The sequence below is a fragment of the Cydia amplana genome, chromosome 4 (assembly GCF_948474715.1).
Source record: "Cydia amplana chromosome 4, ilCydAmpl1.1, whole genome shotgun sequence".
Taxonomy (NCBI): Eukaryota; Metazoa; Arthropoda; class Insecta; order Lepidoptera; family Tortricidae; genus Cydia; species Cydia amplana.
This window is the reverse complement of record NC_086072.1, coordinates 8,297,952-8,315,653: the sequence shown is the minus strand read 5'-3', so window position 1 is coordinate 8,315,653 and position 17,702 is coordinate 8,297,952. Positions and strand designations below refer to the sequence as shown.

The 17,702-nt window shown below is 36.7% G+C and overlaps 1 protein-coding gene across 1 annotated transcript; it reads right to left on the bottom strand.

The window, feature by feature from the left end:
* Window positions 1-14,560: 14,560 nt before the first annotated feature.
* Window positions 14,561-15,078, bottom strand: LOC134647606 (uncharacterized). Its single transcript, XM_063501965.1, has one exon. It carries the CDS (start codon window positions 15,026-15,028, stop codon window positions 14,585-14,587), a length of 444 nt encoding a protein of 147 aa, XP_063358035.1. The 5' UTR covers window positions 15,029-15,078; the 3' UTR covers window positions 14,561-14,584.
* Window positions 15,079-17,702: the final 2,624 nt, after the last annotated feature.

Genomic DNA, 17,702 nt, shown 5'->3' with positions numbered 1-17,702 from the left:
CGAGAAATCGGTTTATTATCGTTTTATTCAAAAGCTTTTTTCACATATTGCTAAAACTAAGGATATTTGGCAGAAATCCACTTAATTGACTAGATTTTATCATCCTACTATTTATAAGATGCCCACATTTATAAAAACAAGTAAAACGCCAAAATTAAACGTATTTAATATTTCTAGATAAAACTTATTATAAATGCGTCGTTGCGTGAAATAATATAACTTTAACCATCCAAACACCTAGGTATGTAAGATATTTTTTTTAGTAGGTAATTATTTTCCGATTTAAATTAACTTGTAATAACTCAGAGGCCTGTAAAAAGGCCTTTAATTTCATTGTTTGACGACCGGTCTGGCCTAGTGGGTAGTGATCCTGCCTGCTAAGCCGATGGTCCTGGGTTCGAATCCCGGTAAGGGCATTTATTTGTGTTATGAACACTAATATTTGTTCCGGAGTCATGGATGTTTTCTATGTATATAAGTATGTATTTATCTATATAAGTATGTATATCGTCGCCTAGCACCCATAGTACAAGCTTTGCTTAGTTTGGGGCTAGGTTGATCTGTGTAAGATGTCCCCCAATATTTATTTATTTATTTATTTATATTGTATTTTGAATCTTTATTGACTTTATTTGTTTTGGCAAGTTATTATTCCTAATGGTCGGCTAATTATATAATATTGGAATATTTAAGGGAAAAAGTTAGTTGAGTACTGGGTGGATTATTCGTCAGCTAAAGGTGCATGGTTAGATTACCAAGTTGGGCAGGTTTGGTATGATTAATTTTGAGAATTGCGATAAATGGCAAGGTTTAGACTTCAAAAATTCGCTTAACGTACGCTTGTACTGAATAAACAGAATGACCCTTTAACTTAAAACTTAGGCACCGTAAAAATAACATACTTTTTGATTTCGTTTTCTTTTAAATTGAGTTAGGTTTTACTGTATTCACGAAGTCTATCGAGAGATAAAAATATTATATCCTTCGTATTTGGGTACGTACCGTTCCTCATTCACTGTAAATACCCGTAAAACACACAGAAACTGTAACTACAGCGGATGACATAGATTTTTTTATAGTAATAAAAAATATTCGAATATTCGAAACCTGAGCGGCCGAATATTCGAATATCAAAACAGGTCGAATATTCGACAAATTCGAATATTCGAATATTCGAATTGCAAGCCCTAACCGGGTTAAACTGATGCGGCGATAGTGATAGGGCTTAGCAAAATGAAACTGCATTTTATGCAGAAAGCAAGCCGCTTTGCTCAGTGATACTAGGGACCAATCTCAATGATTTCATCCGAGGAAACACAAATTTCATCCACCAGAATTCAAGATGGTGGAGCTTTTCCAAAATGGCGGCTGCAAAATTTAAAAAAATTGTAGACACAGAACGGCTGCACCGATTTTAGTGATTGATATATCAATCAATTCGTATTAATACCTGTAATTGTAAAAAAAATATACCATTTAAGAAATTAAAGATGGCGGCCAAATATTAAGAAACTTGTTCATTTTTATTTAATTTTTTTTTCCTTCTAATGAAAATAACAACTAAATATTCTATGATATGGTCACATATTATTTTATTTAAATGAAACCTGATAATATTATCTACAAAATAAAATAAAATGCTTGACAATCCGTCGAATAGTTTTTGAACTATATGCATTACAAAAAGCGCATAACAGCCGCCCGAAACGGCCCGATCGCGCCAAAACTGACAAATTTCACGATATATCTTTATTTTTAAAGGTAAAAAAACAACAGAAAATATATTTACTTTATTTAATGGGCTATAAATAAATATTTTTTGATATTTCCGCTTGATAAATTAAAGATGGCGGCCGAATATTAGGAAAATTATGACATTTTCTAGTTTTCTAGTTTTTTCTATTAAAAATAACAATTAAATATTTTATAATCACATATTTTTTACTTTAAAGGAAACCTGATAATATTATCTACAAAATAAAAAAAATGCTTGACAATCCGTTGAGTAGTTTTTGAACTACATATATGCATTACAAAAAACGTCCGAAACGGCCCGCTCGCGCCAAAACTGACAACTTATAATTTTCTTTATTTTCAAAGGTAAAAAAGGACAAAATATATTTACTTACTTAAATAAATAAAAAATATATTTCCGCTAATTATTTACTCCTCTTTATCATTCTCGTCTTTTACTTGTTCTTTTTCTTCGGTTGAACTTACAGAAAAGAGGTGACCGAAGAGATGGCGGCTTCCTCGCACAACGTATCAGCATTGCGATACAACGAGGAAATGCCGCCAGCATCCTTGGTACAATGCCTCAAGAGCCTATTTTAGATTTAAGCTAGTTATGAATTTATTTCAGTAGTACCACTGTATATATATTTTATGTAAATAGGTACAGCCGGTAAAAAGAAAAGAAAATTCATATGAAATCTGAACAAAATATACCTAATATATATAATTAAATTAAATATATAGAGACGAACTACATCAAACTGTCCCGCCCAGTGTGGCGTAGACCATCTATAGTTTACCTACCTACTACCTTTAGTTTATGCAGCTGCCTTTGCATGTGCTGCATTGCACTGTGCAGGGTAGACCCATCCTCTGACACGTGCAGCTCATTGTTTCGCAGCCATTTTTATTTACTGCGATATTTCTTTTAAAGCTGGTGTAACTTCAGGGTGTGACAACCTTGACGACCACGTTTTGAAGCAAGACTTCTTTCCTTTTGTATGGAAATAAGAAGTAGGTAGTGTCACACCATGTAAAGGCTTGAAAGCCACGAAGAGGTCGATCTGTCAGGACTCAAAGTATTAGCTATTTTAGGAACTTCGGCATAACGGCGTTTATTTGCAGTCCCGGTCAAGAGCAGGCCACTCTTGCAGACCAGCCCGGTCAGCGGCTCGTCGAATGTCTGCCCCTCTTCCTTCCCGTTCTTGTCTAACTCGGCTATTTGGCAGATAAAGATCCCATACAAGGTCTATTCTCTTCGCATTTACTTTTTGTACCAGTTGTAGATATGAGGCCTGAGATCTGCTGGTACTCTTGAAAAAATATAGCTGTTGATCGGGATTGCAAATAAACACCGTTATGTTGAAGTTCATAAAATAGCTAATACTTTGGGTCCTGCTCTTCGTGGCGTTCACACCTTTACAGGTTGTGACACTACTCCTTATTTCCGTACAAAAGGAAAGAAGTCTTGCTTCAAAACATGGTTATCACACCCGGAAGTTACGCCAGCTTTGAAAGAAATATCGCAGTCATTAGAAAGTCTTCCTGAATAATTCATGGCTATACTGGAAAATGACACCTGCTATCTATCTGACACACAAACAGCACATTTGTAGGTCAACCTGGTACGCAACTATTTGCTACTCAAAATAAATTGGTAACCAGCATCCCACTAACATCGGCAGCATTACACAAACACGCGCTTTGTGTCACATCAAGTGGGCCACTTATGGGGCAATGCCCTTATTTTTGATGATGCTTCTGTGCCATTGCCATTTTCTTGGGGTTGGAAGTCAGCCAATGACAATTGGACACCGCAATGGTCTGTAGCCAGGGATATATGGCGTAAATAATCATACCTGGACCATTGCGGCTGTAAATAAAAAAGGCTGCGAAACAATGCGCCGCGCGTGTCGGAGGATGGGTCTACCCTGCACAGTGCAATGCAGCATAATTATGCAAAGGCATCTGCAAAAACGAAAGGTATAATAGATAGATAGATAGACAGAATACTCTTTATTGCCACACCTCAGTAAAAAAAATATAAATCAAGTATTAAGTAGATGAACTACGCCAAACTGTCTCGCCCCTCCATTACTATTTTAATACTACACACATTGAAATAGTAATGGAGGGCGGGACAGTTTGGCGTATTTCATCTCTATATATTTAATTTAATTAAGTATATATGGAATATTTTGTTCTGATTTCATACGTTTTTTTTTTCTGTAAGTTCAACAACATAGGATGAAAATGATAAAGAGGAGTAAATAATTAGCGGAAATTTATCTCTCTCATCTCATTTATTAAACTAAGTAAATATATTTTCTGTACTTTTTACCTTTGAAAATGAAGAAAATGATCAAAGTAGTCAGTTTTGGTGCGAGCGGGTCTTTTCGGACGTTTTTAGGGTTCCGTAGCCAAATGGCAAAAAACGGAACCCTTATAGATTCGTCATGTCTGTCTGTCTGTCTGTCCGTCCGTATGTCACAGCCACTTTTCTCCGAAACTATAAGAACTATACTGTTGAAACTTGGTAAGTAGATGTATTCTGTGAACCGCATTAAGATTTTCACACAAAAATAGAAAAAAAAAACAATAAATTTTTGGGGTTCCCCATACTTCGAACTGAAACTCAAAAATTTTTTTTTCATCAAACCCATACGTGTGGGGTATCTATGGATAGGTCTTCAAAAATGATATTGAGGTTTCCAATATCATTTTTTTCTAAACTGAATAGTTTGCGCGAGAGACACTTCCAAAGTGGTAAAATGTGTGTCCCCCCCCCCCCTGTAACTTCTAAAATAAGAGAATGATAAAACTAAAAAAAATATATGATGTACATTACCATGTAAACTTCCACCTATCTATGGATAGGTCTTCAAAAATGATATTGAGGTTTCTAATATCATTTTTTTCTAAACTGAATAGTTTGCGCGAGAGACACTTCCAAAGTGGTAAAATGTGTGTCGTCCCCCCCCCCTGTAACTTCTAAAATAAGAGAATGATAAAACTAAAAAAAATATATGATGTACATTACCATGTAAACTTCCACCTATCTATGGATAGGTCTTCAAAAATGATATTGAGGTTTCTAATATCATTTTTTTCTAAACTGAATAGTTTGCGCGAGAGACACTTCCAAAGTGGTAAAATGTGTGTCCCCCCCCCTGTAACTTCTAAAATAAGAGAATGATAAAACTAAAAAAAATATATGATGTACATTACCATGTAAACTTCCACCTATCTATGGATAGGTCTTCAAAAATGATATTGAGGTTTCTAATATCATTTTTTTCTAAACTGAATAGTTTGCGCGAGAGACACTTCCAAAGTGGTAAAATGTGTGTCGTCCCCCCCCCCCTGTAACTTCTAAAATAAGAGAATGATAAAACTAAAAAAAATATATGATGTACATTACCATGTAAACTTCCACCGAAAATTGGTTTGAACGAGATCTAGTAAGTAGTTTTTTTTTATACGTCATAAATCGCCTAAATACGGAACCCTTCATGGGCGAGTCCGACTCGCACTTGGCCGCTTTTTGTAATGCGTATAGTTCAAAAACTACTCGACGGATGGTCAAGCATATTTTTTATTTTGTAGATAATATTAATCAGGTTTCTTTTAAAGTAGAATAATGTGACCATATTTTTAATAGAAGGAAAAAATAACTAGAAAATGTCATAATTTTCTTAATATTCGGCCGCCATCTTTAATTTATCAAGCAGAAATATAAAAAAATATTCATTTATAGAGACAAACCAAAGAAAGTCTGCAGCGCTAGATTAAAAGTAGTTTTTAAAAATCAGTATGCGACAACACCACAGAAAATGGATTAAATAGTCTTGATACTTGTGAAATTTCTACCATATTTACCGTCTATGAAAAAATTAAGCTGTATGCACAGCTTAATTTTTATGGTAAAATAAATTTCATTCCAACAATAGATGTCACTATTAATATGTAGACATATACTAATATTGATAAATAATATTGGGAGAATGTGACATTTGGCTTCATCAAAATTAATAAGCTTATGTAATATCCGCGACGGCGGTAAATAGGCACAGAGGGCCTACCGCGAACACCGAAGTTCTCAATATGCGAGCATCTTTCTCTTTTACTCCCATTAAGGCGTAATTAGATTGACAGAGATATTGCCCGCAATTTGCGAACTGAAGTTTTCGGAAAAACGAAATAAACCATTAAAACAATAAACATATATTAAAAATTAATTTTAGCTTTAACTAGTAGGTACCCATGCCGTGAGCATAAGCATGGAGGTTGTGGGTTCGAGCTCAAAACCCGGCTAGTACCAATGAGTTTCTCGAAATGTTAGAGGAAGTTCATAAGTATGCCTATACCTATTAGGTGTGTTCAATTTGCTGTGAAACCTTAGTCTAAACCAATATTATATTATCTAAGTAGGTACATATGGAGAAGTATTAAGATGTTTCATTCCACTTACCCGTCATCAACTCCAAATTTTGTAAACATTGTCGTTTTTCAGCTTGAATCGCCTCGTGCTGACTTTTTACAAGTGTAAAATTATTCGTCATGCGGAAAAGTAACTCCCGCACGCCGGTTTTGTAAGGTTTCACCATGTTTATTCCGTTCATCACAAAACACAATGAATATTTAAACGATTTTGACAAACAGATACCATAGTGCATGACGTTTACTGACTGCTTAAAAAACATTGCCATATGTAGTTTTTTAATTCGATGTCAAATTATTGCGCTGCAGACTTTCTTTGGTTTGTCTCTAGCCCATTAAATAAAGTAAATATATTTTCTGTTGTTTTTTTATCTTTCAAAATAAAGAAATATCATGTCAGTTTTGGCGCGAGCGGGCCGTTTTGGGCGGCTGTTACGCGCTTTTTGTAATGCGTATAGTTAAAAAACTACTCGACGGATTGTCAAGCATTTTATTTTATTTTGTAGATAATATTATCAGGTTTCATTTAAATAAAGGAATATGTGACCATATCATAGAATATTTAGTTATTTTCATTAGAAGGAAAAAAAATAAAAAATAAAATCACAATTTTCTTAATATTTGGCTGCCATCTTTAATATCTTAAATGGTATATTTTTTTTACAATTACAGGTATTAATACGAATTGATTGACATATCAATCACTAAAATCGGTGCAGCCGTTCTGTCTACAATTTTTTTAAATTTTGCAGCCGCCATTTTGGAAAAGGTCCGCCATCTTGAATTCTGGTGGATGAAATTTGTGTTTCCTCGGATGAAATCATTCAGATTGGTCCCTAGTATCACTGAGCAAAGCGGCTTGCTTTCTGCATGAAGTGCAGCTTTCGACCCAAATATCGCCGTAAGCACTATCACTACGAATTGAAAAGCAACAAGAAACTTCACAAAAATAAATATTTTCAATTAAATGGTATGTGATGTGAGTGAGTGTAGTGAATAATGATGAATGGAAGTGGATGCAATGGCTCGGCTCGCTCGGCAGTCTCGGCACCCGAGACGCGCGGAGAGTCGCCAACTCGCCACTTGGCTGAACTGCATATTGGCAAAAAAATGTTTAAATGATGAGCAGAAACCCAGTACAACCAGAACTGCATTCGTAATAATATAATATGTCGCAGATCAGACTTACCACTGGTTCACCTGTAGCGTGGGGATAGTAAGCGTTTTGTGAATAGTAACCCTGAAACCCGCGGGACCGGTCGTACGGCATCGCTTTTTGTTCCCCGACCCTGTATTCTGATATTCTCATTACTTGTCGAGCACAGACGATTGCTCGTGTTTGACGAACCACAGAAGTGTGATATCCGGGTACACTTAGTAGTAACGGATTTCCAGATCACACTTATACTGGTTATACTGAATTGAAGGTCCGCTTGTGTTAGCAAGCGGCGGGATTACACGGCCATGTTGCCGACTAACCAACCGCCTCGCCCGGACCCACTAATGAGAGTTCTTTGCTGAATGGAAATTGTTCATTACAATCCTAATTGCTGCAATTATTATACGTCCATGGCTTCCACATGGAATACGCATTTGCAATATTAAGTCAAATTTACCTTGTAGGTGGTATTTTCAAAACCATTCGCCGAGAGAGACATACATTTTGTTGATAGTTTTCTAAAAGAAAATGATAAGTCAATGATTAAACAAATTCTTCTAAAAATTCCGTGTCCATTATACCTACTTTTCTTAATAAGACACTGGACAGTCATTTATAATTAATGTCATAATAATCACCTAGTATCCAAAGCAGAAGCAAATAAAAGCAAAAAAAAAAGCAATTGATAACAATACATTTTCACCTCAGCAGCTCGAACAAGGGTACTTTGCTACTTAAAAACAGTGAGCAAAATCGCATTTTGCTCACTGAGTGAGACAAAATGACATTCAAGTGACCTTAATATTCAAATGTCATTTCAACATGCGGGGTCTAATACAAGTTCGAAATACTTGGATTTTATTATCTCTGTCCCTTTCACGTCGTTAGCAAAAAGAAAGAGACAAAAAAATTTTCAAACGCCATTCAACGGTATATTGACGATTTATAATAGACCCCCGAAAACCGTCAGAACGCATCGTTCCAAAACACATACAAGTATGAATTCTTAATATGTAATTAATAAAAATAAAGTTTCAGATTTGATAAAAACTGATAAAAACACTATATTTTACGTAATTTATTGTACGATTAAAATAATGAACTCAAAAAATACACAGTATATCACGTAAAATAAATAATTATACTTTTAAGAATCTCTACAATAGTTTACAAATAGTAAGTATCCGTAATTCGGACCGTATCTTACAATGTTTTTTTTTTTACAAAAAAAAAGTTGCCGATTCAAATGTCAATCAATTGATGGTCGTTGTTTTCATATATTACCTATTTTACTGAAATTTACTACGTTTGTTTGTTTGTTTTTGTGTTTGATTGCGGTAATTATACTTAATTGTTAGTATATCTTAAGAAACATGACTAAATAGGTAAGTGATGAAGAAGGATTACATTTTTCGGGTTGTCTAAATGTTCTTACTGCTGAGGTGAAAAGTTTTATGAACTACACGAGATCAAAGTTATTTACATCTCGTGCGCTTTTGAGTCCCTTACTACGCTCAAGATTCTAAATTAGATTCACTCGCTACGCTCGTGAATCTACTATAGAATCTTTCGCTTGCACGGGACTCAAAATAAGCACTCGAAGAAATATCAAACTTTGATCTCTTGTTGTACAAATAACTATTTCCATGCACAAAACACAGCTAACGTTGTAATCATCATGTACCTAAAGTCTGTTTTTTTAGTCGGTAGACTAAAATGACATTTCATAGTATGAACATCATGTGTCATATATTTCATACTATGAAATGTCATTTTAGTCTACCGATGATGTCTAAGTATAGAGACTAGTGATAATGACAACAGTGCCAGCGATTTTTATGACCCCAGCTCGCAGACACTCTGTAGCCTTCTCGACTGCCATTCACAGCACATTCTCGCATGCATTAATTAAGTTTAAACTTTATCATATGGGAATAGTTATTTAAACGTAACGTAGAACATATCATAGCATAAACCGTACTACCTACAGAGTGAGTATAATAAGTTTTTCTTCATAATTAAGTAGGTGTCCGCTCTTTGTCGCTCCTCATATCAAATCAATTCACAAAACTTGCAACTACGTTTATAAGAATGAGTTGTTTTATTTTACAGGAAATGGGTAGTGGTTATGTTTCAATCACGTCATGTCGCATAATTGAATAGGCGACGAATGATAGAATTGATAGGCATAGCACAACGGGTGCGTTCAAATTGCGGATCGCGGCCATTTGCGGCAGCAAAAGCGCGGGCGACGCGCATGACCTCGAGCGCGCGGGGCGCGGCGCGGGGGACGTTGGGGAATCCTTCTGGCGCCAGACCGGCATCGGGCGTCTACACGCACCCCACTCTCCTCTCGCCCGCACCGGCCCACTCGAAATAGATGCACGGTGATTTACGCCTCGGGCGTATGAATAAATATGTTGCCTGCCTACCTCAGGTCGCCGCAACATTGGCACGTCCGCCCGCCCCCGCCGCGCCGCATACCGAGCCATCTCATTCGAGCTCGGCGCACCGGGCTCACATCACCGCCGCACCTTGCCACACAATACGGTCAACTTTCATTTTAAACAACCTAATGCGAGCCTTTTCATCGTTCACGATTGAGTATTATACAATCTGCTCGTAGTGTATGAGTGGTGCCAGTTACATTCTGCAGTATAATGGTTTAAATACTTAGAGATGTACCTAGCTATAACTTAGTTAAACACAAACAAAACAAAAAAACGCATTTAACTGATTTATAAAAGACCGAAGTGATCTCATAAGTGTTCCGTGAACAAAGTTTTGTACGGAACACTAAAAAGAAACAAAATGTATGTTATTTCGAATAAAATAATGGTTTCAGTGCTTAAATACAAAAAAAAGAACTTGGAGCTACTGGATGCTAAACCTATCTCGATCGCGCCTGACTATAAAGCCCCTCTACTTACGTACTTACCTACCTACAAATTTAATCCCGCGACCTCCGGATTGAAAGTCGGACGTCATATTAACTTTATAAACTGTACTGTACCTATATAGCTATAGTTATTTGTACAACAAGAGATCAAAGTTTGATATTTCTTCGAGTGCTTATTTTGAGTCCCGTGCAAGCGAAAGATTCTATACTAGATTTCTTAAGATATACCAACAATAAGTTTTCGCCTCAGCAGCTCGAACAAGGGTACTTTGCTACTTAAAAACAGTGAGCAAAAACGCATTTTGCTCGCTGAGTGAGTAAAATCGCATTTTGCTCATTTTGTGCACTCAGTGAGCAAAATGCGATTTTGCTCACTGTTTTTAAGTAGCAAAGTACCCTTGTTTGAGCTGCTGAGGTGAAAAATTCTTTAAATGGGTATGCAAAACGCGTGCAGTAGTTGGACTTTTTATTGTGCTTTAAGTAGTACCTATTTGTTTTTTTTTTAGTCGGCCTGGGAGCGCAGTACAAACTCGGAATTTAGAAAAAGTCTAATATTTTATTTCAGGATAGACTGAATGATGTGTTTTTGAGCTTATTACATTACATAGTGAGTTTCGAAAAGGTACTTCGTTTAGTTCGTTTGTCTGTAAAAAAAAATCTTGCATCGGCCAAAATAAATCACTTTATATTTATGTAATCACAGTTTTTTCATTTATCATGCTTTGAAAGAAGGTCATTGTTGTTCTAAAAGGTGAGCAGAAAATGATACGTTTCTGCACTAAAGCGTTTTACGTTCCAAGCACGATTTTATGAATATTTACGATAAGCTACTGAAATTCGGATTTAAATGGATTTGTTATACAATTTCCATTCTGATTTTTAACTCCCCATTCCATAAATAACGATACTTTTGCCTAAATTGTTAATTGAAAGTACCCTCAAGATTTACTATAAATGTTTAGGATACTTAGTCATGTTTTTAAAAAGACACATGCATTTTACTTTCCTCGTATTCGAAATTAAAAAGTAGAGTGTTTAACTCGGGTGAAAGGCATCATTTCAGCCTCGGACTATTGGCGCTCTCACTGCGTTCGAGCACCAAACTACCTCGGCAGAAATGAGTGCCTTTCATCCCTTGGTTAACAATCTACTATTATATTGGTTTATGTGAAGGACTTCTGTCAAGGTAGGTATAGGTAAGCTAGATGTGCTGAGCAGATACCCCAACGTAAGCACACGTTAGTACCTACGCATACCTTCTCCTACTTAGACAAGACGAAATAATAGCAAACGTACACATATTATGTATGTGCTTTTGCGCAAGTAACATAGGTACACTACACAATGAGAGATTAGATTTGGTTGTTCTAACTTATCATTGACGCACAAGTGATCAGCTGACCAGTGTAGTACAACGCAAACTTAACTTGTCGTCCTGCTGTGAAATGAAGTCACAGGCGAGGTTTTCTCGAGGAACTATATTACTTACATACAAAAAGTTCTTCATAAAATAAATGTACCTACTACATAGGTACAGGATTTCAAAGGACCGGAATCGTGTATTATGATACTTCTGAGCATCAGTTAATAGGCTATGGTGACCGCTTACGACTGTTTGTTTACTAGCTTTGCTCTGACTTGGGATAGGTAGGTGAGATTATTGCCTTTTTAACACGCTTTTATTAGGTCGACCTGTATGTAACTAACATGTAATGGAATCTTGCAAGTTAAATTTGATCCACTTCCCGGTTTCCGATTGAGCTGAAACTTTGCATACACATGTAAGTCGGGTGACAATGCAATATTATGGTACCATCGAGCTGATCTGATGATGGAGACAGGAGGTGGCCATAGGAACTCTGTGATGAAACAACGCAACCTAATTGTGTTAGGGGTTTTTAGAATTGTCTCGATGAGTATTAGTTGTCTGTCGTAAGAAAAGTACAGTCAGCGATAAAAGCGTGTACCAAAAATTAAATTTTTGCCAAAAACTTATTAAATCATATGTATTTTAAGAGCATATATGAATGATAATAAAGTGGCTGTCTCTTCTATCCGAATGTTATCAGTGTTGCTTATTATCAATTTAATGTTATACGCAGGGATCGGAACCGGTTTTTTTCAAAAACTTAGAAATAACCATATTTTTCGAATTATTTTATACTCGAAATGTAGGACTCAGTTGTGTTTTTAGGTTACGACTTCGTATTATTTGATTGCCCAATTAGAAATGAAGTAATTAGCAAAGAACGAAAAAATACCGTTTCCGTTCCCATACAAAAAATACCGGTATCCGATCCCTGGTTATACGTTTAGGTACGTACTTTGCTCCACGATTGCCTACCGTCATCTTCGACTCCTCGGATAGGGCACTGATAACTCGATCGTGCAAATCAAAATGTTTACAAAAAACTGGGTTTACTGTTGCATTATGTATGTATTGTAAACAATCGAGACAATGTAAGTGACTTCGCTACACCAAACTACACCAAGCAATAATTAAGGAAATCATTATAAACTTACTTTCTCATTCAGCGTACTGCATTTTAAGTACAACCCGTGAATTTTAATTTCTTAGTCTCATTCTCATTACATTACATTTGACTACTGCGTTTGAATGTTAATTACTTATATTCCAATCTTCCACAGAATACTAGCCTGATGCTAATAACGCAACTATATATGCTTTAAGAGTGATCAATGTACCTTCACCGGATGGTCTCAACGGAAGATCAGCGCTGGAAGTTGCCAGCAACATGCTGAGGTGAGACCATTTCGTGGCACCTTCTCCTTTTTTATGTTTCTTTGCTTGTGTAATTTTCTTTTTTGTGTTTGTGCTCACGAATAAAAATATTTCTATTCTATTCTATATTCTCTCTCCCCTATCCAAATAATTGACGAATTTTTGTAATCACTATTCTGGAAGATTCGCTGATTCGTTAATTAATAAGCGATAAACGTACCTACATTAAGTAGGTACATACCTATTGTTAGGTTCGTTTTTAACCTACTAGGTACTTCATAAAAAGGGAGGTTCTCAATTTGTCGGTTTTTTCAAATGTCACTACGAATGTTCAGTAATGTCGAAGACTGTTAGACCTATTAAAAAAAAAATTCGAAAGGGTCCTTCTGGTTCGTCCCGTCCCGTTGTCATCAATTCAATGTCTGATAAGGGATCTGTTTTTCGCTCCTAATTTTTATAATAATCATTAAATCGAAAAAGTTCAAACGTAGCTATAGTTAATATACATTAAATTATGTAAAAATATTTTCCATTGTCAGTATCCAGAGAGGAAAATGGGGACCACGTTTGTATGGAGAAGTGGTCGTCCCCTTTCGTCTTAAGTACATAGATAGGTGATACATAGGTACGCACTGCAGGGGAAGCAGTTAGCTTCGCTAGGTACTTACTGTGTGTACCTAACAGGTCCACTTTTAACAGTAGATTCAGTAGATAAATAAATCTTTTCGGGACAGCCCTTGTATCGTATAAGTACCTACCTATTATAACAACAGATAGTATGGTATGAGTATCAACGAGATACTTAGATTTGATAGAGTTATCACAATAGTAGAAAGTGCGTCATAGATGGATAACAAAGAATTCGGCTTTCCCTATCTCTTAAATCTCCAATACCAAGAATTAAAGGTACATACGTGTTTTTCCTTTAAATAAGTACTATAAATACCAACACAGATACGATAGGTACTAATTAAATAATGTGTCATAATAGGTATATGTATGTATTGTTTGCAACGATTATAATACACGTTTCAGCGAAGCGTAGTAGTGATTCTTGCCTTAAATCGATTTAAAAAAATGTACATTTTGTGAGATGTAATGTAATTAATGGACGACCCCTACTGGATGTAGAGCTCTTTTGTGTTTACCTATTGTACTAGGTAACGATTACGAGTATGTACAGTAAGCTGCAGAGATAATTGACCCCCTGCAAATAAATTACTATGCAGGGAGTCGGTTAACTCTGCAGCTTACTGTACCTACCTACGTGAAAGTGACGTGAAACGATTGAAATCAGAAATCATCGAAAGTGTAACCATATTGTGGTCCAGTGGATTTCATGTTCGTAGAATTCAATGATCAGCATATGGGTAGCGTAAAAAAATATCGACCGTCTGACCATGGCATGTGACGAATGTTTTGTTAAAGTGAATAGTCACCAATTATGGATAACCAGTTCGAAACCCGGGCAGTTCGATGCTCTTAGTTCAGTCTTCTTGTGACCAGGAACAATTTAACATCACGATCGAAACGTCGAACAATACAAATACATAAATTGAAAATTACTCATTACGTCCCCTTTCTTCTTCTTCTGCCGTGCCTTATCCCTTTATTTGGGGTCGGCCCTCCTCGTTTTACGGCGCCAAGACAGTCGGTCTTGGGTTGTCTGCTTGTCCAGTTGAGCTCGTTCTAGATCATTAGCAACGGTTGTCCACCACGTGGCGGGCGGTCGCCCTCTACCTCTCTTTTTATCCGGGATAGCCAGGGCCTTCTTTACAGCGTTGTTTTCGTCCCGTCGCATTACATGACCGTACCATCGCATACGACTTTCCACCATCTTATCCACTATGGGAGCAACTTTAAAAGAACCTCGGATATATTCATTCCGCACTCTGTCCAATCTTGTTACTCCGGCTGCCCACCGTAGCATTCTCATTTCAGTCGTGTGCATCTTTTGTTCATGCTGCTTTTTGACGGCCCAGCACTCGCTACCATACATCATGGCTGGTCTTACTGCCGTTTTGTAGACTTTGCCCTTCAGCCGAATGGGCATTTTGGCATCACACAACACACCTGTAAGGGTTCTCCATTTTAGCCAGGCTGCATTTGTTCTATGGGTAGCGTCCGCATCGATGTTGGCATCAGAGCTTACATCCCCAGAGCATTACGTCCCTTTCGATGAAATAAATTTGTTGATAATCAGTGCAGTCGGCGATTAACTCAATATCAACCTACGTGCAATGCGATAAGGTTCACGATGACGCGCCGCACAAGACAGGAGTGGCGTTCAAAGGTTTAATGCGTAGTTAGTTTTATGACAAAAATGTTATTCGGACTCGATGTCTTACGAGGGGTATTCAAAATATTCTCGGTATGAGAATGAAAACAAACAAGTACGAAAAGTTTGATATTTTTATTTTTCAATATACTCCCCCCCTATGTTCATACACTTAAAAGATCGATCAATTATTTTTTTTAATCCCTCGTAAAAATATTTTTTATCTTTCGTGTAAAAATGCTCCTCCACTGCCGCCTTCAATGCTTCATCGTCAGAAAATTTATTTCCACGCAGATCCTTTTTAAGATTGGGGAGCAAAAAGAAGTCGCTGGGGGCTAAGTCCGGACTATACGGTGGGTGAGTAACAGTTTTAAACCCACGTTCAACAATAGCTGCCTTGGCAATATGAGCAGTATGGACGGGGGCGTTGTCATGCAGAAGCAGAATATCTTTGGTTAACTTTCCTCGCCTCTTTTCTTTAATTACATCCTTTAATTGACGTAGAATGTTAGCGTAGTACTGTCCTGTGATATTTACACCTTTTTCTTTATAATCGATTAGTAATACTCCTTCACAATCCCAAAATATCGTGGCCATGACCTTGCCAGCTGAAGGGATGACCTTCAACTTCTTGGGATGAGCTGAACCCTTAATGTGCCATTGCATGGACTCTTGTTTACTCTCTGGGTCATAATGATGAACCCAGGTTTCATCTCCAGTAACTATTCTTTGCAGCACCTCATCAGGATTTTCACCGCACAGGTCAATAAAATCGGAACAACAAGCTACACGCATGTCTTTTTGAAGCCGAGTCAGCATTCGCGGAACCCATCTTGCACTTACTTTTGACATATTAAGATGGTCATGTATAATATCATGTACGGTACCAATAGAGAGATTGGTTACTTGTGCTATAGATTTTACCTTCACTCGACCATCTTCCAATATAAGTTTTTCCACTTTATCAATATTTTCTTGTGAAGTAGCTACTACAGGCCGGCCAGGTCTAGGGTCATCTTCAATACTCTCCCTTCCGCGTTTAAACTCGCTTGACCACTTTTGAATGGTAGATAAAGAAGGAGCAGACTCACGGTAAACACAATCCATTTCCTCTTTTATGGTTTTTTGATTTTTACCCTGTTTTGTCAAGAATTTTATCACGCATCGATGTTCTAATTTAGTTAACATTGTCAATTCGCACAGGATGTTCATGTTTGTTCAGCAATTGCAGAAAAACAAAAGACTATCTCGGTTCGAATTATACTTTTTTTTAATGTCAATGAATAAACCTTAGCGGCCAGTAACGAAAGAAATTTTAGAAGAGGTCGTAAGATATCAATACCGAGAATATTTTGAACGCCCCTCGTAATTACCGTAAAATCTGCCTACTCTGCTCCCCCACTACATAATTGTGCTCCAACAGTTTCTATATGTATGTACCTATCTATATGAAAAGGAACTACAAATCACAACCTCATTTAAGAGTTACAACATGATAAAGTAAGGGCGCTAAGAACGTAGAAATTCGTACATTGACCCACCTGAAAGTACATTGACGCAGACGGACGAAATTCTTCGTTAGGTATCTTCGCTTAGCGTCATTTCCTTACTTTAGTAGTCTTCTACTTTAAACCGTCATATACAGTGCAGTACAGTTGGCCTTTGGACAAACCCGGAAATCCCACATAGGGTTACTTCTCGGTAATGCTCTAACTTTAATATTTTTTTTTATTAGAACAAAGCTAAATTTTCAAACAAAAATTATTCTAATAATCGGCAATAAAAAGAAAGATACTGTATTAATCGTTGGCAGTGTTTTTGACAATTTGTTCGAAAATATTCGGCGATGATTTATTTGAAACATAATATACAGCATTACAGTCAAGACCAAATCACTGTACAAATCATTTGTCAATGGTCAGAATCTTGTTAGTGTCATAAATAAAGAAGATAGGTAATGAAAAAGGTCGAAGAAGGTCCTCAGGAGCTACTAACACATACCTACAGGCTGCTCCAAAGTAAATTAAAAGCGGCCAAGTGCGAGTCGGACTCGCCCATGAAGGGTTCCGTATTTAGGCGATTTATGACGTATAAAAAAAAACTACTTACTAGATCTCGTTCAAACCAATTTTCGGTGGAAGTTTACATGGTAATGTACATCATATATTTTTTTTAGTTTTATCATTCTCTTATTTTAGAAGTTACAGGGGGGGGACACACACATTTTACCACTTTGGAAGTGTCTCTCGCGCAAACTATTCAGTTTAGAAAAAAATTATATTAGAAACCTCAATATCATTTTTAAAGACCTATCCATAGATACCCCACACGTATGGGTTTGATAAAAAAAAATTTTTGAGTTACAGTTCGAAGTATGGGGAACCCCAAAAATTTATTGTTTTTTTTTCTATTTTTGTGTGAAAATCTTAATGCGGTTCACAGAATACAT